General features: G+C 30.9%; 1 protein-coding gene across 10 annotated transcripts in view; it reads left to right on the forward strand.

The window, feature by feature from the left end:
- The first annotated feature begins 4,314 nt into the window (after positions 1 to 4,314).
- LOC143083100 (uncharacterized) overlaps positions 4,315 to 23,792 on the forward strand; it is a 74,669-nt gene continuing 55,191 nt past the window's right edge. For 6 of the 10 annotated variants that reach the window (XM_076259321.1, XM_076259323.1, XM_076259325.1 and 3 more), the window contains exons 1-3: positions 4,315 to 4,420; positions 4,552 to 4,628; positions 12,216 to 12,270. In XM_076259321.1, the coding sequence (XP_076115436.1) occupies positions 4,338 to 4,420; positions 4,552 to 4,628; positions 12,216 to 12,270 (215 nt within the window). In that variant the 5' untranslated portion in view covers positions 4,315 to 4,337. Of the gene's footprint in view, positions 4,421 to 4,551; positions 4,629 to 12,215; positions 12,271 to 14,976; positions 15,092 to 15,993; positions 16,026 to 21,089; positions 21,122 to 21,182; positions 21,262 to 23,792 lie in introns of those variants that run through there. The other 4 variants (XM_076259331.1, XM_076259326.1, XM_076259327.1 and 1 more) reach the window with 4 other exon arrangements.

Consider the following 23,792-nt stretch of genomic DNA (forward strand, 5'->3'; position numbering starts at 1 on the left):
ACTGTCATTGACAGGCACAAAAAAAAAACACATCACAACCACGAGCGTTTTTTAAAGTTGTTTGTGTATTTGCTTGTATTCTCTTCGTGTCTGGACTCTTTATATGAGTACAAAACAAAGCCAACTTACTTAAACACCTCATACCGAATAGTAAGATATAAAAATACTAACATAACAAAATATTTAACCATTCACACAAGAAAAGCAACGGCCTGATTTGTGACAAAACAATCAACATATATATATATATCAGACAGCAAGCATGCATCAACTTCACTGACTTAGAGACAGGCTCCTGTCTTATAAATGGAACATACGCAACGTGGCGGGGGATAAATAATATATGTGTGTCAGAGCGCTCACCCCTCCCCTTTAACCCGGGAGAGTGCCTGTGATGTAAACATCAATAACAATAAAAAGAAGAACAGACTGTAAAGATGAAAAGTTAAAAATGAATTGACTTATCAGATTTGCTGTTCAAAAAGAAATAACATAAATTATCGGTCGTCCAACTGTCTATATCAATCTGCTCAGCTCTTAATAAAACTCCATATCACGGCTTTGTGACGTCAAATAAGTTGACCTGGCCTTAATAACTTTGACCCGGACATATCAACGACGTCATAATGTTTGAACCGACGTTGATAAGTTTGACCCGAACTTATCAAGTCAACTTCCGGTTGCTGGTGAAACTAAGACAATACTTCCAAAAGACGCAAATACAGCCCGATAAATCGATTATCAGGTTATCGGCATAATAATATTGTAAAATATCAGCTGCTCGACATAATATGAAGGCTTTTTGATCTCGTTCGCTGCGCTTACTCGACAAAAAGCTTCACATTATGTCTCGCAGCTGATATTTTACGATATCAACATGCAGACAACCTGATAATCGGTACGCAAAGCATCACAAACCTCACAAGATGTATGCTCCATATGATGGGACGATGGATAGTTGCTAATATTAAGTTCGCAAAAGGAAAGCTGAAATCCTCTCTAGTGTCGTACGTTTTTGTTCTCAACCAACCTTCATTTTGATGTCATTTTCTAGATCTGAGGCAAACTTAATTAAATCTGTGATATCCTTTATTTCAAGTTGATTCGATGTTAAATGCGTTGAACATAGTCATACATCAGTTTGCTGTTCAGTGTGCAGTAGGTAATAGTTTAGTCTAAATTTTGTCTACATTTATTTTTATATGGTTTAATGTTAACTGTAATGCTCAGGCGACATCCAGTACATTGTAATATTCTATTAAGTTCATTGTGTTAATTTAACTCTTTTGTTTTGCATTTTCATTTTAAAAGCTGTTTTGCATGTATTGAAAGTATATTTGCGATGATGTTTTTGCTTAATTCCAACTTGAGGAAGTTTAAATAAGGTGTAAGTTACCTAAGAGAGAAAGATAGAGAGAAAGATGGTAAAAAATATGATTAACAGAGGAAACTGTTATAAAAGTACAAAATAGAGAATGATATATAGACTTAGAAATGAAGACCACCTCCAAAATCCGGTTAGTAACAGTATTAAAATCTGAACATTTTATAAACGGCCCATTATAAGCATACAACCAAGAGAAAAGACGGATTCGCTCAATCTTAAAGTTACATATTCCTTCACAGAAAATACCCAAATACAGATATAAAGAGAGATAACTCTAACTTGGTTTAATATCTTCAAAATGTAGTTATTGTACATACTGTTAAATTAAAATAAAACTTGAGCATCCATGCAATAACACTATCTGACATAAACTCCAAGGGTGACACGGGAATAGAAGTATGGTCACTATTGGTCTTCCTCCGACCGGTAGTAAACCCTTACTTCCTTTGTTTTCTTATGGAAAATTGTCCATTGACAACAAACATACCACAGCATCTACTTTATATAAGTATTGTATAAATTACAACGTATTTTGGTGATCTTGCAAAATGATCGTTATCCCGAAAATCGTAAACATATTTTCATATCTTAAAAGGGGACAAGAAGGGCTCCATTAACAGGCCAATAAATAAGATTACAGTTAATTTAAAAAATAAATAAAAAAGGGGTATTTTTTCTCTCATAATAACAGTAAACAGATTCACAACAATGTCAATTTCAAGAAAGCAGACAACAGTTAATTAGTCACTAACAGTACAGCATCAATGATCTTGAATATATGCCACTTTTAACTAAAATATAAAGGCACAGAACCAGGACATAGGAGCACAGAACCAGGACCGTTTTTCTAGTATCACCAGCACAGCGTCAGGACAATTCCGTTTAACGAACTTGCACGACTTTTGCAATATAATATTGTTGTAAATATATACTTTGCATGGTACTTATGACGCATCAGAGAAAAATTAAGCAACAAAACAGTCGTTTTATTGCCGTTCTGATACAATGTAAACAAACCCACCAGCACAGAATCAGGACCCACCAGCACCTGACAGGACCAAATCACCAGCACAGAACGTTCTCTCGCAGGACAACCATACCCACCGTGAGATTTGACTTTTTAATTCAGTGTTTAAGTGAATTTTCAAGAACACACCAATACAATAGCATTTGATTGGTTTTATCAGAGACATATCATACAAAGTATCATATATGTCTCGAATATTACCATTCTGTACTAGTATAGAAAGTCCCTGTTCGGGTTCATTTATTTTAAATTGTACCCGGCGTTTTAAAATATTCTTTTGTGACCCCCTAAGCCTGAATAATGTATAAACAGTTTATATATAGGTATAAATCACACGCATTTGTCTCTGAAAAAAACCTATATACCTTTTAAAATATATTACTGATTAATGTAACACTATATTTAAGTATAGAGATTTAGAGATAACGATTTAGATAAATTAATTAAAACTTTAGAAGAAGAAAGTAAAATTTTGATAAACTGGTTCTCAATAAATAAAATGAAAGCAAATCCAGAAAAATTTCAGGCAATAGCTGTAGGTAAAAAAACTAAAGACAAAAACCTAAAATTTAAATTAGAAGGTAATGAAATAGAGTGTGAAGATAACGTTAAACTGCTAGGTGTAACAATAGATTTTAAACTAAATTTCAATGAACATGTCTCTATAATATGTAAAAAAGCATCCAAACAATTAAATGTATTAAAAAGAATAGGTAAACACCTGACTAAACTCGGAAAATTAACAATTTATTATTCTTTCATAATGTCCAACTTTAATTACTGCCCACTAGTTTGGCACTTTTGTGGGGAGGTAAATACAAAAAAGATAGAGAAAATCCAAGAGAGAGCACTAAGGTTTATCTACGAAGACCATTCAGCAAGTTATGAAGATCTACTCTGCAAATCAAAATTACCATCTTTAAAAGTAAGAAGAATGCGATCTTTGGCGATTGAAGTTTTCAAAATTATAAATAAAGATTGTCCTGTTTATCTCCATGATTTGATTCACTTAAAGGAAAACACTTACTCTTTCAGATACCAGAATACAGCAGATCTACCACATGTAAGAACAACTGCATATGGCCTACAATCTTTCAGGTATGCAGGTGCTAGGCTTTGGAATGAGCTGCCATATGAGCTTCGTAAGCAATCATCTTTAAATCAATTCAAGAACTTGATAAATTCTTGGTCTGGCAGCTCATGCCAATGCTTTGCCTGCAAAACCAGTTAATCTCTGCTTATTATTTTTTTGTTTTGTTGCTTTATTTTCAGCATGGCAAATTTATTCTAATATCTTTACTATAGTGCTTCTGCTGCTTTTGTGCTAATTTTAGAAACTTAATGTGCTTTTATTCTTTTTATGTGCAAACCATTTCATTTGTGCTTTTGTGTTTTTATCTCATAATTGCATGTACCAGTATGTGTTAAACTTGTAAGATGCTTAAAGAACTTTTGTGCTGCATGTTTATATACTGATTGAACTCTTGCTTTATATGTTTAATGTTGTGTGCATGACTCGATATGTATGTTTTGTTTTATTTGTTGTTATGTCGGTTTTAAAAGCTCTTCAGAGCTTATGTTTGTAATTGCTTGCTTATACCGACTCTAAATAAAGCTTTATGTCTTATATGTCTTATGTCTAGAGATTTTTTTCAGAGACAAGTGCTTGTGGACTTTATATAATATATATAGAGAGAGAGAGCAGAATGAACTTCTGATAAAAAACGGTTTTAATCTTAATAATGTTTTAAATAATTCTTTATTACTTTAACACTCTGAAATACAGTTTTCTTATCTTTAGTCATCCTATCTATATTTGTTACGCGATACAATTTTCCTTTTGCATCCTCACTATTTTTATCTCATAAAAGTAAGTGGGAGGTCACCGGAACAGCCAAAAGGTATTTTCCCAACTTTTCAAACATGGCGGCTGATCTACTTCGGGAGCGACTCCCTGCACACCTGAGCATAGGTGTCACAAGAGACGGAAGAGTTTTCTTTGTTGAGTAAGTTTTCTGTAAAGAAGGTCCATGTTAATCGTTTCAATCTGACATTTTATTCAATATTGGCGTCACTTGATCGTTTACACTACCTTCCTTAAAGTTTTCACACCTGTTTGTTTTGTTTATGTTGACAGTGACCGAATTCAGACCACATCATGGCTTCATCCGAGAACGGGACAGCCAGTCAAAACGGGTCATAGACAAATTGAAGGTAAATATGCAAATAAAATAAACAAAATTTAATACCTAACATGCACATTTTTGTAGAGAAATGGCGGGAGATTCCCATTAGTAATGATTCACATGTATACATTGTATATACATGTAATAGTCATCGTTTGGACGTTCACTCATCAACTTGTCAAACCAAGAATGTGCATGCTTGCACATCTTAAAACATGACACATTACCATATATAATGATATAGGTAGTCTAGCCTTCAATGATTATTATAATGGTTGATTTTAATGCTCTAAAAAATACCATTCATAAATCAAATGTATTGAAAAATATATTCGGTTCTACCATGTAGTTGCTTTAAAAGTAAAGAGTTCTCTTTCATTGACTAGAAAATAGAACTATTTGGATATCATGATCAGCAGGTACCACAGTTTGTGAAGAAATAACATTCTGGTTATTTAAAGGATCTAGTGATTCCCAATTTTGTTAATTGAAGTAAAAGTAATTTAAAAAAAGGGACCGTCCCCTCCAATCAAGACAACTTTTATAATTAGGAGTGGGACTTCAGAAAATCTATGCTCTAACCATATTTATATGTAGCTCTATTTTGTTTATACAATCCAGGATGAACTAACAATATTTTGATTGTAGTCTAATTTTAATAATAATCTATGTAAAAATATGTTATATTTTGAAAATATTTTTATTTTGAATATTACTCAGCTTTGAATTCATTCCAAATGCAACAAGTGTCTAAGATATAGCAATTTTGAAAAAATCTGATCCCTAACCCCCCTTCCCCCTCTCAAAACAAATAACTGTATACATTATGACTCATTGATTGATAAATTGTTGTCAAAGTAAAATTACTGTAAGTCATCAATTTTAGTTTACTTAACATTTTTTTAACACCCAAATCTTCCTACAAAATAAGATTGTGTTATTTCCTAGTTGATCTGTATTTAGACATCAATCTATTGTCATGATTCTGCCTCAGCAAAATGATAGGTTTTAACTATGAGCCACTACCCCTGTCTTCATCATTCTTCATTTTCATAATTCAATTATACATGTACAAGTATATATGATTTTATCAGAATGACATAGAATAACAAAACACTATCCAACCCATAAAAAAGGAAATACCAAATCTGTAATAAGGAGATACAAACTAAAATGTCTGTTCAAAAAATTTAAGATTTGAATTCTTACTTTATTAGCCAAAGACCAATTAACCATAAGAAGATAGAGGCAAATTCCTTTATTAATACTACATTTTTGTACATGTACATGTATTTAAAATTCCTCAATCTGGACTTGAATTGATGCACCTTGAAGGCTCCAGAGGTCATACTGACTTGTAATGATTTCATATTATTATAGGTGATGTGCTTAGAATGTAAATATGCCATTTAAATATGTTAGAAATAAAATATTTTAAATTGTAAATATTTTTTATTAGGTTATTTAACAAATAACAACACAAATACCAGCTGTACATACCATTTAGGTAATTTGACCTACAATATGACAAATTAAGCCTTTTATCAAGAAAATTATACCCAGGTGATTGATTGTGGTGATACATCATATTTTTTGCAATCATTACCTTCCAGATCAATTAGATTTTATTAATCTATAAGGTATTTCTTTTTACTGAAAGTATATATACGTCCTTTGAGCTTTATGGACCAGCAATAGGTTGTAATTTAGGTTGGATTGGTCGATCCGACATATCTGCTTGATCAGGATTCGTTACTATCCGAGCTCCCCTACCACCACGCCCTCGTGTTCTAGTATGATGGCATGACTGTATTGTTTCGCAGTGAGAACGTGATGATCCTAGAAAGATCTTGATAAGTGTAGTGAGGTCGCAGAATAAGCGCAGTGAGAATGTGGTATAATCGTAGCGGGATCGTTGTAGTAACTAATGAGGACGCAGTAGCATCGTGAAAGCAACGAACATTTTACATTTTCATACCGCGACCTCACCACGTTCTGAATTTATTTTAGATCGTGGTGTGATCGTGGTCTAGTGGGACTGGGGCTTTAGCTGTATCAGATATTTTGTCAGTAGGGTTCTGATCTGAGACACTAAGGAATTTTGAGTGTGAGTCCAAGGAATTGTCAACTTTTGCCTGGCTAGTCCAATAGTGAAATGAAACAAATAAGATTGCTACATAATTTGATTATCAAAAGCAAACCATTAAAGGTCAAAGTTTGGCGCTCTGACAACACAGAGTCTTGGCTCAAGAAACTCCAAGCTGTAAAGGGCCCAAAAATGACTTAGTGTCAGTTAGTTTAAATTTTGTAGATTGTGACTATACATGTATCTATATTTGCCACATTGAAACTAAATTAAACTGATATTGATGCTTTAATTGAAGATGTGCAGATAAAGTACATACATGTAGATGCACATTAAAAACAAACTTTATTAGTTTCTAGACTGACATCAGCTTAATTTTCAATGAAGGCTAGCGCTATATACAATGATATACATGATTGTATATATAATATATCTAAATAATAAGTATGAACACAGATTGATTCATATATAATTGGATTACAATAAAAGAGGATTGAATTTATGTATATATGACCTATTTTGACATTTCAAGTGTTTTTATAACAGTTTATGGATTTGCCCTACCCTGATCAGAATTTAATCCTTAGATAAAAATTTATTGTGATTACAGTTAAAATAGCCTTTATAACTTTCTAAAAATCAATAGATATATCTATGTAGGAATGTTGTTAGGAAATTTGATTTTTGAGTGTAAAGAATACACAAAATGCATTCAAAACACTAGTGTTACTGGCTTTGTAGCTACATGTGTATGTTCAGGCCTCATTTCACCTTAGGGAACAGAAACAAAATAGCACAGTAAGGCGAAGGCTCTAAAGATCCTATTTACATGTATGTTCATGATTAAGAAATATATTATGATATATACTCAGATATTTATGCCCCTGCCACTAATGCTCCGTATCAAGATATTGAAAAATATAATGCCTACCCATGTTAAAATGAGCATACAGCATGGCATGAAAGAATTATTACCTGCTCTCGTCTCAAAGCCATGCCATCCGGCATGAGTATTAGGGAGAGACTGTCATAAAGATGATTGACGGAGGGAAGGAGGATTATTTGGTTTATCAAAGGGTTTTGTTTTTATTTTGCCCTAGTCTTGCAAAACTCTCTTGGTACAATGTATCTTTTTATGCATTGAATTTACCCTAGTCTTGCAAAACTCTCTTGGTACAATGTATCTTTTTATGCATTGAATTTGTCCAAGTCTACAATTGGTATATATTCATGACAGCTTAAGTCCATATTTTTATAAAGCCATTTAACAATTTTTGTCACATCAAAATTAAATCATACATTTGAATGTACAGGTTACTGATGTTTAAATTGTATTTGTGAAGAATTTAGACACAAAAACTTTAATATTTAAAAAATGTTGAACTTAGTAGGTCTCCATAAAAATAACTGTAATAATTTTTGTCAATTAACCATTGAATAGGAGAGTAAACCAATATTACTGACTATTGTACAAGTCTCTCCTTTTCAGAAGAAAAGTTTTGTTAGTAATTTTAAACAAGTATCAGTATATTTGAGTAGTTGATTACTTAGGACCATTCAGAAGTAAATTTACAGGGTGATAATTGATTAAGAATGTTGATGATTATCTGAACATTTTTACAAGCCTAATGTACATTATGAAAGTGTAGATCTCTGATCTTGATCTTCCATCAGATAAAAATAACTTTGTTAAACCTATAATGCTAGTAGATAATTTTTTTGGATTTTTACAGTTACATGTACAAGCAACAATGATAGATTTTAGCTGCCAATGTATGTGGACATACATTGGCAGCTAATGTATGTCCACATACATACATAATAATTTCTATTGCAGTATAAAAAAAAATCTTCATCCCTGAAATACTATTCTGATTACATTTGTGGTTTGAATTTAGAAAAATATTAATGTGAAATAGCAATACTATAGTATTCTGATTACATGTGGTTTAACTTTAGAAAAATATATGTTGTGAAATTGCAAAATGTTTCAGTTAAGTTAGGTTGAACTGTACATGTAGTCACTGTCTGATCTCATGGAACTATAATTAAATTATAAATTTGGTTAACCTACAGCCCAGACACATGAAAGTAAACCAAGTAATTTGCTACATTATACTAGTAATTAATATCAGCATGGCATACATATTAAATGCCTTAAATTACATAATAATTTAGTTTTCTCTTTAGAATTTCTATTGCAGTATAATGTGGTCTATATGTATAAAATAAAACAAGACATCACAGTAAGTGGCAGATCAGATCCAGGCCTTTCAAAAAGGGGGATGTCAAAACAAAAAGTAGTAGGCAATATTGGAAGCAAAAATAAACCACTCTTTTTGGCTTTAAAGAGGCCTGGTCTGTTGGTACATCAAAAAACATTTTTCAAAACCAGACAAAGCATGTTTATTATGTTTATTATAGGATTGAAATATAAAACTCCTAAATGTAATCGTTATTAATTTGTAACATTAGTAGTCAGTAGAAATCGATTTCTAAATAACATGCCAAATAATTAAATGCATTAATATATATCACAACTAATGAAATTCAGTTCTCATTGAAAAGCCCATTTCATTTCATCTCTTTTAAATGATTTTTTTTTAACACATAAATAAAAGGAAATGTTGATATATATACTTGTCTAGAAGATATGGTATAGCAGGTTATTTTCTTGCGGTGTAAATTTGTGCGGAAGGAACAAAATCACCAAAATAAATTCCGCCAATTTAAAAGTATGCATGCAATGGTATAGATTAAATCATTGAATAAATAATAGCTGCCAAAATATTCAATGAAAATCGCCAAATTTAACACTCACGAAAAATGACCTATGGTATGAGGTAATTTAAAACATCAATAAGACAGAAACCAAACAATAAAATAGGTGTACATCAATGAAACAGCAACCAAACAAGAAAATATGAGGTGTACATCAATGAGACAGCAACCAAACAGGAAAATATGAGGGTGTACACCAATGAGACAGCAACTAAACAAGAAAATATGAGGTGTACATCAATGAGACGGCAACCAAACAGGAAAATATGAGGTGAATACCAATGAGACAGCAACCAAACAAGAAAATATGAGGTGTACACCAATGAGACAGCAACTAAACAAGAAAATATGAGGTGTACACCAATGAGACAGCAACCAAACAAGAAAATATGAGGTGTACACCAATGAGACAGCAACCAAACAAGATATGAGGTGTACACCAATGAGACAGCAACTAAACAAGAAAATATGAGGTGTACATCAATGAGACGGCAACCAAACAAGAAAATATGAGGTGTACACCAATGAGACAGCAACCAAACAAGAAGATATGAGGTGTACACCAATGAGACAGCAACCAAATATCAGCTAAATCACCACTTACTAAGTTAGTCTAGTTGGATTTTTTTTAACAGAAAATATGAAAGACCTACCATCAATACTGAAATCCTTGTTTATAAGACAAACATACATGTAGTGAAAAATACACTCAGAGATAAGACCAAAGACATAAGAACCATAATCAAAATTCTTCACTTGGAAGTTGAATTAGACAGAAATCACTAAATAGTTTTTATTGCTAGCAGGTTTTGACTCTAACCATCTGAAATCATACATAAATTATTATTGTCGGTAAATCTTCAGGAAGTTTTTGGTTGTTTCCATGCATTAAGTACTTGTAAATTTGATATATATGACGTTCTTTGTCAACTTTACCTTAAAGTAAATTCTTCCTATGAGTTGTTTTTTATCATCATTAGATAATGCAGGTCACCACCACTTGTTGATGCACAGATTATGTAGATACATGTACAAATATAAAGATAGTCTTTAAAGTGTTATTACCACCTGTGTTTCCTTCCATAGGGCAGAGGGTTCAGTTTGAAGGAAATAAGAAATTTATTAAAAAAATTTTTTAGGCTTCATTGTATTTATTTAGTTGCTGATTATACTCTTATTACAATGTATATAATTATTTCACTAGACCCTTGATTTGCACAAACTTGGTTGTTATACCTCAAACCTGATATCAAGAGTGCTACCCTGGACTGTCCATCCTTTAGTTAGTCTTTCCTTCCCATTTTGGATTCCGCACCTTAACTTAAGTTTGCCTCATGCAAATTTTATGAAAATCTTACACAATGTTGAGAATCAAACTGGCAGACATAGTTTGAATTTGGGCAGTGATCAGAGTCACTCATTGTTCTTGTTATGCTAACTTGAAAAACTTGCAAATGTTCTGGTTTGACACACTTGACTTTAACATAAATTTATTCGTCAAAATTTTGTAAAACTCATACACATTGTGAAGAACTAAAACGCGCAGACAGAGTCCCAAATTAGGCGGTAAGTCACTAACTGTTCTAGGGATATGCCCCTTTATAACTTTGTAAATTTATTGCCTCATGCAAATTTGATTATTTACACAATGCTAAGAATCACAACACACAGACTGAGTACAAATTTTGGCAGTGTTTCTTTTACCGTTATAGAGTTGTGCCCCTTGACTTGGAAAATATCAAATTTTTCAGTTGCTGCAATCTAACTTACTCTTTTCTCATCCAAATTTTATAAAAAATCATACACAATGCTAATTAAGAACTACAATACGGAAAACAGAGTTTAAATTTGGGCAGTGCTTGAATCTTTTCTGTTTTAGAAATATGTCCCCTTTTAACTTTGAAAATTGCAAAGCTTGAGCAGGACATTTGTGTTACTCAGACAAATTTGAAAGTCTTCTTGGAATAGATTTAGATTAGTCAACTCTTGTCACCCTACTGTAAATCTTATTTTGTAATATCATAAGTTAGCACATTAATTCTTGTATTTGGAAGAGTTGTTCTGAGTTTCCAAAGTAAAAAGCTCCATTTGAAATGAATGTTATATACATGTATTGTACATATGCATCTAATAAATTTTGTCAATAGAATAAGATTTGTGTAGTTTTTTTTAAATACAGAAGAATAAAAAGTGTGCTTACATTGTATACATGTATAAAGAAATAAGATAAACATTGAAAGTATTTTACAGTGTTTTTCTTACATATTTCTAAACATATGTTTTAAAGGGTAAGGGGAATGACTTAATGAGTGGTGTTCTTAAAGATTTTAAGCTTGGTTGTACATGTACAATTGAATTTCACTGAAAGATAGTGAGAAAATCTATTACTAAAATAATGGTGGATAAAAATTAATGTGGTGTGGTCCTTCATAAAAAGACATGTTACAAAAACACTAATTTGAGAAAAAAAATATTCCAGTAAAAAAATAAACTTATACATGTATTGTCATACAGAATCTGGTTGTAAGGGGGATAACTCTTATTCAACTTTGAACTATGGAGGATTAAATGCATTTGTGTACATGCATGCATAATGCACAAATGAATATTGAACTGGAAATAAAATCCAAAATGAAAATACAATACTAAAAGTCTGCATGTACAACTGTTGCATAAGTACATGTAGTTGGAATAACTACAGTATGTATAATGAGTAATACAGTTAATAAATATTTTTGTTTTATATAGGTGCTCAAGGCTGGGAGCAGGCAGTTACCCCAGAAGGTGCTATATATTATATTGAGTGAGTATTACAGTGAATAATGGATTTTCAAATATTTTATTTATAATGGAACTGTCTCATTGTATACAATATTTACAGGTGGGTAGTTTTAATGAAAATGAAGTTGAGTATACTCTTATATAATTTTGAATTTCAGTGCCGAGTATTAAATGCCAATTAAATTTCAAAGGATTTTGATCAAACGTTATTTTAAGAAGTAAACTTCTCTCTGTTTAGAAAATCAGTTTACCTGCTTGTCATTTAAGAACTTAAGATATCTGTTGACCAACTTGGTGCAAGTTAAGGTGTTGGTTGTCTGAAGAATAATAATGACAAACGTTGACGATTTAGTGTTTTTATGTGTCATTATAAAAAAGGCCAAATTTAAGGGATCTCCATGATTGTTTATGATTGAATACCGCCATCTTTAACATATATGGGTGATCCCTGATAAGTAAAACTGTAGTAGGGAGTTATTCGTGATTTAGAAAGTTCTGTTTTTTAATGGTTTCAATTCTATAACTGATTTTGAATGTTCTTCTTTCATTTATTATCCATCAAGTTTATCACATGTGTAAATGTAAATTTATGTAAATTAAAAATATAAAGTAAGCTTTTTATTCATCTTCATGAATTAATCATAGTGAAAGCAATGCATGTTTCTGTTAGGTATCCTCTTTTGATTTGACAGCTTGAAGTTGTCTCTACCAATAAGCAAAATTTATTAAAGTCAAGTCTTCAAAAATAAAATTCAACATAGAATTAGAGCCCTGTGCATAAGGTTTAGATTTGTGATTCATACTTTGTTTACTTCTTTTTCAAAGACCTTTGCAGTTTGAATTAAATTTTAGGTACAAGTAAAAGGTTTTGCAGTAGAAAATAAACAAAAAGTACCAAAAAATTGTAACAAATTAGTAACATTGTTTGTACATATAACAATTAAGATATATTAAGATATATATATATGTGGACCTCCCCAAACGAAAGCTTATTTTTATAAGCTAGAGTTAGAGGAGTGGATAAGGTCTCTGCGCAATGCTAGGCGGTGTTGTCGTAGAAGTTAGAAACAAAAAGTACAGGTTCCTCTGGGAGGAATTCACGAATCAAATCTACTCTAACTTCATTAGGCCATAAAAAAGAATAGGTCTGTTTGCCCAAACCCTACCTACCCAGAAAAAAGCTGCCTACTCAAATTCTTTTATTGTCCTGATTTGAAGAAGTTTTTTTTTTATCAGATAGGCATGAAGACTAATGAACATCTGATACTTCAATTTCTTTAAAAAAAGAAAAAAAAAAGAAAATGCCTACTTACCTACCCACTATCTCAACCTTTGGGTAGGGTTTGGGCAAACCAAAATATTTTTAATTGTGGCCTTAGGTTGATTTTCTAGGCACTTTATATATGTGAATATATATACATTATGTACACAGCCATGTATCACCATCATTGATGGCGATCCGATGGATACATCTGTTGTAGGGTTGTCACTGACTCAGACGTACTTATATATATATTATATATATTAAAATTTAAAATTCGCAGACTACATTTTACATCAAATAATAACAGTTCATTAAAATATTGTCATATTATATATATTATATGTATAATATATAGCTGTGAAATGTCTGGTATTATTGTAAGTTTAAAACAAGCTAAGCTAAGATCAAAAATGTTTGTTGACATTGAAACTGAGAGGAACTATAAATTATACTTTGTTTTAAAAAAGAACCAAACAAATTTTGTTCTTAAACAAATCAAACATCAGGAAGATTTATTACAATCACTTTTAAAGATAATAAATTAGATAAAACTATTCCTTCCTCTTGAGTTTATGGTAATTATTTTCAATCATTGTCAATTGTCCCTTAGAAAGGCCTTCCTGTTATAATGACAATTGTATTAAAATCAACAGGTCCAATTATTTGGCCAATGAATTGATACACAATGCTTGGGTCTATCATCTTCATTCAAAATTTTATTTTTAAGATCAATTCTTTCATGTCTTTATACTTATAATTTTTCTCTCCAGTACAAGAATAAAAGTTTGTAATTAGAGTTATTGCCCTTTGTACAGTGGTTGTATGATTTGTATCTCCACTTTTTTTAAAAATCCTAAATTATTATGTAATTGAAGGGCAAATAGATTATTTAAATTTGAAGATAAGTTGTGCACCGATGTTTACCAACTTGAGAAAAAGTTATTTATTACTGAACCAGCTATGAAGTGAAAAGGAAATAAAATATCTGGTTTCCTTTACAAATATGAAAAAAGATATGTTAATTAGCTTGATTGACGTGAGAAACTTATTTACATAACAATAAAAACAAACGTAAAAATATAATACCATATTTAAAGTTTAGATGATCACTAAGTTATTATCTCTCATGGAATTATGTTAACAATTGTTTATTGTGAATGTGTATCTGCTAGTTAAATAGCTTAACCCAGGTGTATGACAGTTCTTGGGGCTGTAAACGGGATAACTGTGAAATGTTATAATCGAATGAAGACAGTTACTGTGACATCTTTTGTGGGAAGTTTAGTTTGTTACTGGTTTGGTGAGTTATAAAAAGTTAAGATTCAGACTTTGATTATTACGGCTCTGTTTGAATGATGAATGAGGTTTTGTTAAGCGAAGATTTCAATTTAAATTTGTTTGGATAAAATTGATTTATTTCATTTTGAACCCATTTTGTACCAAATTTAGAATGACGAATTGGGAGTTTTAGATTAGTGGAGAGTTTGTCAATGAACAGTTGACTTTATTGCATGCTTGGAAATATAAAATTGGATATCTATCGTGACCTCGCGACTTTTTGAAAAATATTTACTGGATGGTAAGTTCATTTTACCCAATTTGAACCTGTAAACTTATCTATTTACATAAAAAACATTTAAATAGTTAATGATAATAAATATCTTAAAACTTCAAAGAAAAATTTAAAGCATTTAAATGCACATTAAAATGGGGACTTTTTAAAAGTTCAAACCTTGACATAAACTGATAAATATTTTAAAGTGGAAATTTTAAGATGTGATACATATTATTTGTGTGAAGAAGTGATGATCTATTCTTAATATTTTTATGTATGGTCCATTTGAAATGACTTCTGTTGCTTAAATTGAAATACAAAATTTTAAATATTTTTTAAGTTGCTTGAAAGCAAATTGATCTTGAATTTATAAGACATTTTATGTATTATGATAATAGCTGTCTACGGATGAACATTGAAATTAGGTAAAATATTAGAAATTTTCATAGCTTTCATTCTTATGAGAGAAAAAAATATATATAATTTATGAATAGTTTCAGTGTTTCCCTCTAGAATTTCTATTGGGATGATGAGAATAGAATGAAGAACTGTTGTAAGATTAAAAGAGTATAAATGAAATTATTTCATCAATGCATATATATGCAATTGCTTATTTAACAACTCCCTGGTATACAAGTTTTTTAAAAATTTTGCTTTTTAAAAGTCATATGGTCAATATGTTTTATTTATCTTTACCCAAATGAAGGTTGAAATGTAATTTTTTATAATATATGCTTGGATTAAAACAATTGTTTACCTGTAGGACAATCAAGAAAAAAATGTCTTTCATTCACTGTTTACAGGTTGATACATATCTTTATTAGGTTGTACTACATTGTTCTTACAAGGATTTTGAATGTCATTGATTAAATTGATATAAATCCAAAATACCTGTCCTCCCACACCTGTAAATACTTTGAATCATAAATGAATAAGTAGTAATGGCTGATTTACAAAGGTATAGTACACATAAAATTAAGTAAAGATGAAAGTTGGATTTAACTTCCATTTTACAAATGGCAGTAATTTAACAGGAACATATTGTTTGATTATATATGTGAAATATATATTAGGTGTGGGGGGATTCAGAACTGCAAAGTTTGTAGTTAAAGAAAGGATAATCACCAGTAAATAGTGACAGTAATAGTTCTTATGTTTGTTACAAAGCTTCTTGTTTCAATTGTCATTTTCCAGTCATCTCACTCATTTGGAGGCAACATAGGAGGCATAGTGCATTGTTCTCTCCCCTTGCTTCAGAGCAAAAAAAAAAGTCTCAAATGTTTTTCTAGATGACCGTCTTTTTTGGCATATATATGGGCCATCTTTGCTCTCAGAAATGTAGCAACGTTATGCTATTTGAGATATTTCATATATTGTTAGCTGTAGTTTCTACAAATAGTTATGATAACAGTGATATTGTTTGGCTCAAAAAACAGCCGAAATTCGGCCTTTTCCCCTAGAGAAAATTCCCAATTACTGAAAAAAATGGCTTAAAATTCCTCCCAAAAAGTTTAACATTTTCCCCAAACAGTGATGGCATTGGTAGTAATGTTTGTAAATATCGTATTCATGTTATCATTTTGATATTAGAAAGCACTTTTGAGATCCGGTTTTCTGATCAGAATCATCATGGTGTTTGTAACACATGTAGTTTTCAATGCATTGTAAGTACCATCATTGCTTCTGTTTCTTTCCCCTCTCCGAAAGTATCTTTCAGGTTGAAAATGTCTGACAACCAAAATATACATGAAAAAACAGTGCAAAAAGACAGCAAAGGTCAGGAAAAAATCGGAGATGTGTTCAGAATGAAATATACAAATTTCCCAATTTCAATAAAAAATATGCATTTTTCCCAATAAAAAACGGTAGAGGTAGTTTTGAAAAAAGACAACAATATCACTGGATAAAGTCTTCTGTGCAATATATAGGGAAGTAAAATCGCTCCAGCATGTTCCTTAATGAACCAGCTTAATGTACATTTTTTAGGACCAGATATTCTTTCTTGGAAGTGAATTGTTTTATCAGAACAGATTAAGTGCATATATTATTTGAAAGTACAAATGTATGAGCAATAAATTAAAATCAGATTTCCTAAAATCTAAGCCTATATTTGTACCTGCTGAGTTTTAATCACTTGAAAGTAATAAATGTTCTAAATGTCCTGACATTTTGTATGTGTATATAGAAAGAGGCTAGTGTCAGTTACTCAGGACATGTAAAAAAAGAGACAGACTTACATGCAAATTTTAAATTTTCCCGTAATATACCACCTGTTTACCTCAAAATTAGCAAGAACTTCATATTAATCTTACATTAATGTCAGTAAATGGCAAAGATAAATTAATGAAATAAACCTTAATAGTTTCATTCATAAAATTTGAATATGAGAGTAATTTAATTCTAAACACACAAAAAATTGAATGTTGTGTCATGATTTTAGTTTATGTGTCTAGCTTTAGAACACTTGTCAACATTGAAGATTTGATTTATTGTTGTTCAATGATAATGTCCTTAAAACATCAAAATTTTAGATAAATTTCAATGTTTCCTTTGTCAACATTACTTTTCTAAACATTTACATTTTAAATGTTGATCTTTTTAGAGTCCAAACCTAAAAACCCAAACATGTACATGTAAAACCTGTAAAGACACTCAGAAACTTATTGGTCAATATTTGCTTGCTCAAGTTGATCTTTCTTCTTATCAGGAAATTAACTGCTAAAAGAAGATCAAGGGATTAACTGTTCAAACAGGGTAAACAATCATTTACATAAGGGGTACTGAATGAGCTTCATTCACATTTTATATTTTAAGTGGATTATAAACTATAACAGTGTACTTTTTGTGAAAAATCAGTGCTACCAGTTGCCTTAGACCCGTATGCAGGGTTATGATAATCATAATTGATTGTTATATTGCTATATATCAACATGTTTGATGAACAAAATAAGATCAACATGAACCTTTTTATAGGCAAATAATTGAAACAATAAAGGAGTAGGGGCAATAAGGAGGCCCTTATTTGGCCCAAAAATTACTGCAAATTTAAAAGTTATAATACATATTTTTTGATTACTGTACAATATCTATGGTACAAGGTATTCAGAAAAACAAAACAATTTTGGACATTGAACAGGTTACCATGGCAACAAATGACTTAATTTGCATATTTTGTAAAATTTCGTGATTTTCTTTGTTTTTCATCAAATTTTTAAGTATATTTTAGATTGAAAAAGTATGTGCGCACCCAAGAAACAACTTTATATTTAGTGAGATTTTGTCAATAGTTATAATAAAGCTTCTGTTAAATTATTTTTTTATTTCTTGGCTGCGCACGATGTTTCCACAACAGAATTAAAGATAGAAAACTGCATAAATTCTGTATTTTTCATCATTTTTGTGAAAACAGTACATATTATGACGTAATTGTGACATCATCACATAACAATCTTAATGTTTTTCATTGATATTTCTTGACCCTATGGATTTCTAAACATTATGTGCCAACTTGAGAAAGTTATCAAACATTTTATTTTCTTGGGCCAAAACCAGGCCTTAATGCCCCATCTCCTTATCTTACTGTTTTCTCAATTTACTAAAACAATATGCTGGTTTACTTCCCCCTTTACTGTAAGTGTCAACTAGTTAACTTAATCATCCACCACCCCAGACAGTCTGTGACCTTTCAATTTCATAAGGTAACAAATTGATGGTTGTGAAATAATAGTCAAGTAGATTAAGTCAAAGGGTAATAATGATTTCATTTGGGGTATATTATTTGGGTCCACACAGCAGTTGAATAATCTTTTATCATTTGATCAGCTTGATTATATGTTATATGGTGCAAAACACAATATGCTTAAATTATAAGCCAACAGCCAAGACAAGACTGCAACAGTAAGTCAAGTTGCATTAGCTAGGTCATATCAGATTCCCCCAAATAACATTTTATATAAAAATAAGCACACAGTGATATTGTTGTCTTTTTTCAAAACTACCTCTACCGTTTTTTATTGGGAAAAATGTATATTTTTCATTGAAATTGGGAAATTTGTATATTTTATTCTAAACACATCTCTGATTTTTTGGTGACCTTTGCTGTCTTTTTTGCACTGTTTTTTCATGTATAATTTGGTTGTCAGACATTATCAACCTGAAAAGTACTTTTTGGAGAGGGGAAAGAAACAGAAGCAATGATGGTACTTACTGCATTGAAAACTACATCTGTTACAAACACCATGATGATTTTGATCAGAAAACCGGATCTCAAAAGTGCTTTCTAATATCAAAATAATAACATGAATACGATATTTACAAACATTACTACCAATGCCATCACTGTTTGGGGAAAATGTAAAACTTTTTGGGAGGAATTTTAAGCCATTTTTTTTAGTAATTGGGAATTTTCTCTAGGGGAAAAGGCCGAATTTCGGCTGTAATTTGAGGCAAACAATATCACTGGCACAATACAATGTATGCAAGGATATAGACATTTCACTAGACAGTCTTTACCCAAAAGAGTTGTGGTGAAATTTTGACATTTTTAAACAGCCATAATAAATTTTTATTTTGAATTGATAGTGATTGGTGTGGTTATATGCATTGATATTTAGCATTATGAAATAATTAATTATTGAGAAATACAAATATACCTTTATGAAGGGTACTTTAGTTGTCGGTAGAAAAAACCTCAATTGAAATGTTTTTTATTTTCATTTCGGGACTCATATTACCCGACTATACTGTATGTTTTATTTCTCTTTGTTGAAGGCTGTAAGGGTTGGTAATAACTACTAGCATCCACTTCTTTTGAACTTTGTGGGTACTTATGTCTCATTGGCAATCTTAGCACATCTCCTTATTTTTATATCATTTATAAATAGCATTCTGAAACCCAATTATATTTGTTACAATGGTTTGACAACATAACTTGGGGGTAGATCAATAGAAGTTTACAGTTTATAGAATGTTAATACAAGTTTTGTTAAACTAACTTATTGATCACGTCATTAAGCAATAATGATGCCTCATTAAATTTAATATCTTTCCTCATCTGACCCTAAGCAGAGTAGCTGCAAAATGATTTAATTGTTTCTTGATTGTTTTCATGATTTTGTTGGTCAATTGAAATGTATTAAACCACAAATATTTAATATTCCTGCAATCAGTCAACCATTGTACAAATAACACTTCAACATGCAATACCATATACAAATACAGTCTCAAGTTATCTTGCTTCTCTGTGATATACTGAAATGTACACTGGCATCCACCAGAGATGTGCACTTCTTTGTGGAGCAATTAATTTGTAATGTTTAAATTGCTTATCCATGGAACAGTTGAATAATTTGGTTCATTTCATGGTCCAAGTCCAAATCACAAAATTCTTGAAATCTTTTTTCTCTGATGGTCCTTGAAGAAAATCCTGCTGTTTCTCACTACTATTTTTATTGCAAAAACCAAAATTTTGTGTGAGTCCTTTGCCATTTTTTTTTTCTCAGTAAAATCCTTCAGATCACCTCTTTTCCGGAAGTCTGAAGTCATGTCTATTTCTTTGAAAATCAAAGATAAAAAATAAAAGAAAAAGTAACTAATTAGAATAAAGAATAATAACTATACTTTTATTATAACAATATACATGTTTGTACATTGTTGCTTCGAAAAAACAAATTCCTGGTATGCTGAAATGTTAAACATTTGACCAATTAGTCAGTTGAATTACTATGATGCTACTGTTATTTGGTATTGAACATTTGTCTGAATGGTGACAATTACAATCATGTTACAAGTTATATTTATCCTGAGTATGAAAACCACACATACATGTAATAAAATTCCAGAACACTTTATTTGAGGAGCTACATGTAAGGAAGTCTTTCCTTGGGGCATTTTTGTTGACAAATAGTGTCCAGGTCAGAACATGATGTCCTTTTCTGTATACAGAGAAAACAACAATGATTTAATGGACAATTAGTTACCTGCTATCAGGGTGATAATAGTGCTATTGCAGGGCGATAATTGATTTATCAGACTACTAATGGATGGTGTGATAAGGTGTCTAGTCAGTGTTTGAATACATGAAGCATGTAATTGAAATGGCAATAGTAGAATATGTCGACTAATTTGATTGCCTGTAAAAGAGATACATGTAGTGAATGATTTATAAACTTAATTATAAAGGGCAATATGCACAAGTAAGTTAATTAGGATTTATGAGTTGTACCTGAACAGGTATATATTTGAAAAGTTTGGATAAGTCAGTGCACATGGTAAGTTAATAACTTATTTCTGGAAGTACTTTGAATTTTTATTGACTTGTTAAGGATAAAACAGTCAGGTTTTTGAAGATTCTGGAAAGTGCAGTTAAGGGCATACGATACAGTTTTGAACCTGTATTTACAAGTTGATGAAAATTTGCATATAGGCTATTTTTTACCTGATTAAATCAAATATGTCATAAAAAATATACCTTCATGTGCTACTTTTTGAGTAAAATGAGGTCGAAATTTTGTATATTTGCTCAAAATTCAGATTTGTGTCCGTATTTTCTTTTTCGAAAGAACGACGTAACTTTTTTGCTTTAAAAGATAAACACAAATTATTTTTGGTTAAATAATCGGTAATTTCTGTATTTTATAAGTATCATTGAAAATTATGTAATTTTTATTCCGAAATAACTCTATATTTATCAAATGTTCATGAATAGAGGAAAAAACGTCATTTTTTGCTGCATGTTTATCAAAATTAAAAAAATTGCGCTATTTACAGTTTTATAAAATTTGGGTCACATAATCTCCTTGCAAAATGAAACAAATTGCTGTTTTAAAAAATAGGGGTCCATGCACTCGTTTTCAAATTAAATCAGTTTGAATGATAAAAATCAGTCGAAAAATGCACCTTTTCCCGATATGTCATAGTTTGACGTCGCGAAAATAACATTTTACGTTAGCAACGTCATTACCATCCCTGTAACTGTATCGTATGCCCTTAAGCTGGAATGCTATTCAGGATATTTTCACTGCCTAATGTTAAATGAATTGATGAATAGGACTAATGTTTTGTTATTTTTTTCAACTACGAAAATCCAGATGTTGAACATGTTGGGTGTCTGAATTCAAGAAAAGATAGATTAACAATCTCAATCTAATCCTAATTGTATGACTGCCAAATACAGGATATAGAAATAGACATAAGACAACAGATGTCAGTAAGATACATTTAATTGTCCTTGCAATGGTGTCCAGTGGCAAATATTACACTAAAAGATAACATGGAAATAACATAATTTGTATTAAACCTGGAAAAGTAGCAAATTCGTTTGTAAGTCTTTGCCTTGACTTGGTCTTGAATGGTACACAAAACCTTGGGTATCAATTGAGACACTTATCAAAAGACTTGAAAAAATGGTACATTGGAAGATGTCATGAAATAGCCATTATAAATCTTTTTATACAGGTTTCTGTAACTTGGTACACACAATTGTATAGTCAGAGTTAAGTAACAGAGAATTGTATGATAGAAATGTTTTAATAGTTAAAACATTTTTGGATCATTAGCAAGAAATAGGACAAATAATAACTTTTATAAAGTATGAACTCTTGAGTTGACAAAATGCTGGTAATTTGAAAAATGTGATTAAATAATTATTCAAGTATTTAAATTGACAATTTGTGGTATTATTTCATTTGAAATAAACCAATTGGTCTACTAATAAACAAATTATTGCTGAACTGGATTTCTCAGGACAAAAGTACAACATGGATTTTTATCTTGTCTTTATTGTTGTATGGTTGAATAGGAAGAATGATTTTCTGATTAAATTCCTGTGGGTTTTGTTCTTGTATTTAACGGGTTACAATATGTATGGTTGTAAGAGTACTTGTAGTAACATTATGTTGTTCCATGTCCTAGTAAAACAACAATGATAAATAATTGTTTAAAGAAAGGTTTTCTTATAGACTATTTGTATGTGGCTATATATATAATATAAAAAAGAATATATAAAAACGAAGATGTGGTATGATTGCCAATGAGACAACTATCCACAAAAGACCAAAATGACACAGACATTCACAACTATAGGTCACCATACGCTAAGTTCATTAGATAAGTGGCATTGAACAAATGTTAGCTGTTTTATAGGTTACTAATACAATCATGCTTAAGAATCTTTGACATATGAAATTGCATAGTATGTCAACATGAAGTGTTCATAGCTTTGCATGAAGGGTGGTCAATATAATATTATGCAGATGGATCTATGAACATAAAAATCTTAAGTGATATAAGTCAATGTGTCTATAATGCAATTTGTCAACGTCTAGAAAGCTGTGATTGTGAACCAATTTAACAGATATTATCAATGATCTACTATTCACACCAAATTCACTCAATGACAGAAGAAAATTTCTAAGATACAAAAGATAATCCACTAAGGAGGTGATTTACATACAAATTTAAAGGTGATAGGGATCTTGAATTATAGTATGAGTTTTGCTCATTGTTTAAGGGCATACCGTGACCTGTTATTGTTCACGTCCTAAACAGTATCTCTTTGTCAATCATACCCCATCTCCTTAGCTTTTGTTCATTACAATTAGTGTTGGTACTTTCTGGGAATATATTATACCTTGAGTTGTAGAGATGAAGGTATTGTAAAAGTTCTCTTTCCGAAAGGTTAAGTTATAAGTAACCATGACTCGATAGACCATTATAGAATATCTGC

This window comes from Mytilus galloprovincialis, chromosome 7, assembly GCF_965363235.1.
Source record: "Mytilus galloprovincialis chromosome 7, xbMytGall1.hap1.1, whole genome shotgun sequence".
In the NCBI taxonomy this organism is placed as follows: domain Eukaryota; kingdom Metazoa; phylum Mollusca; class Bivalvia; order Mytilida; family Mytilidae; genus Mytilus; species Mytilus galloprovincialis.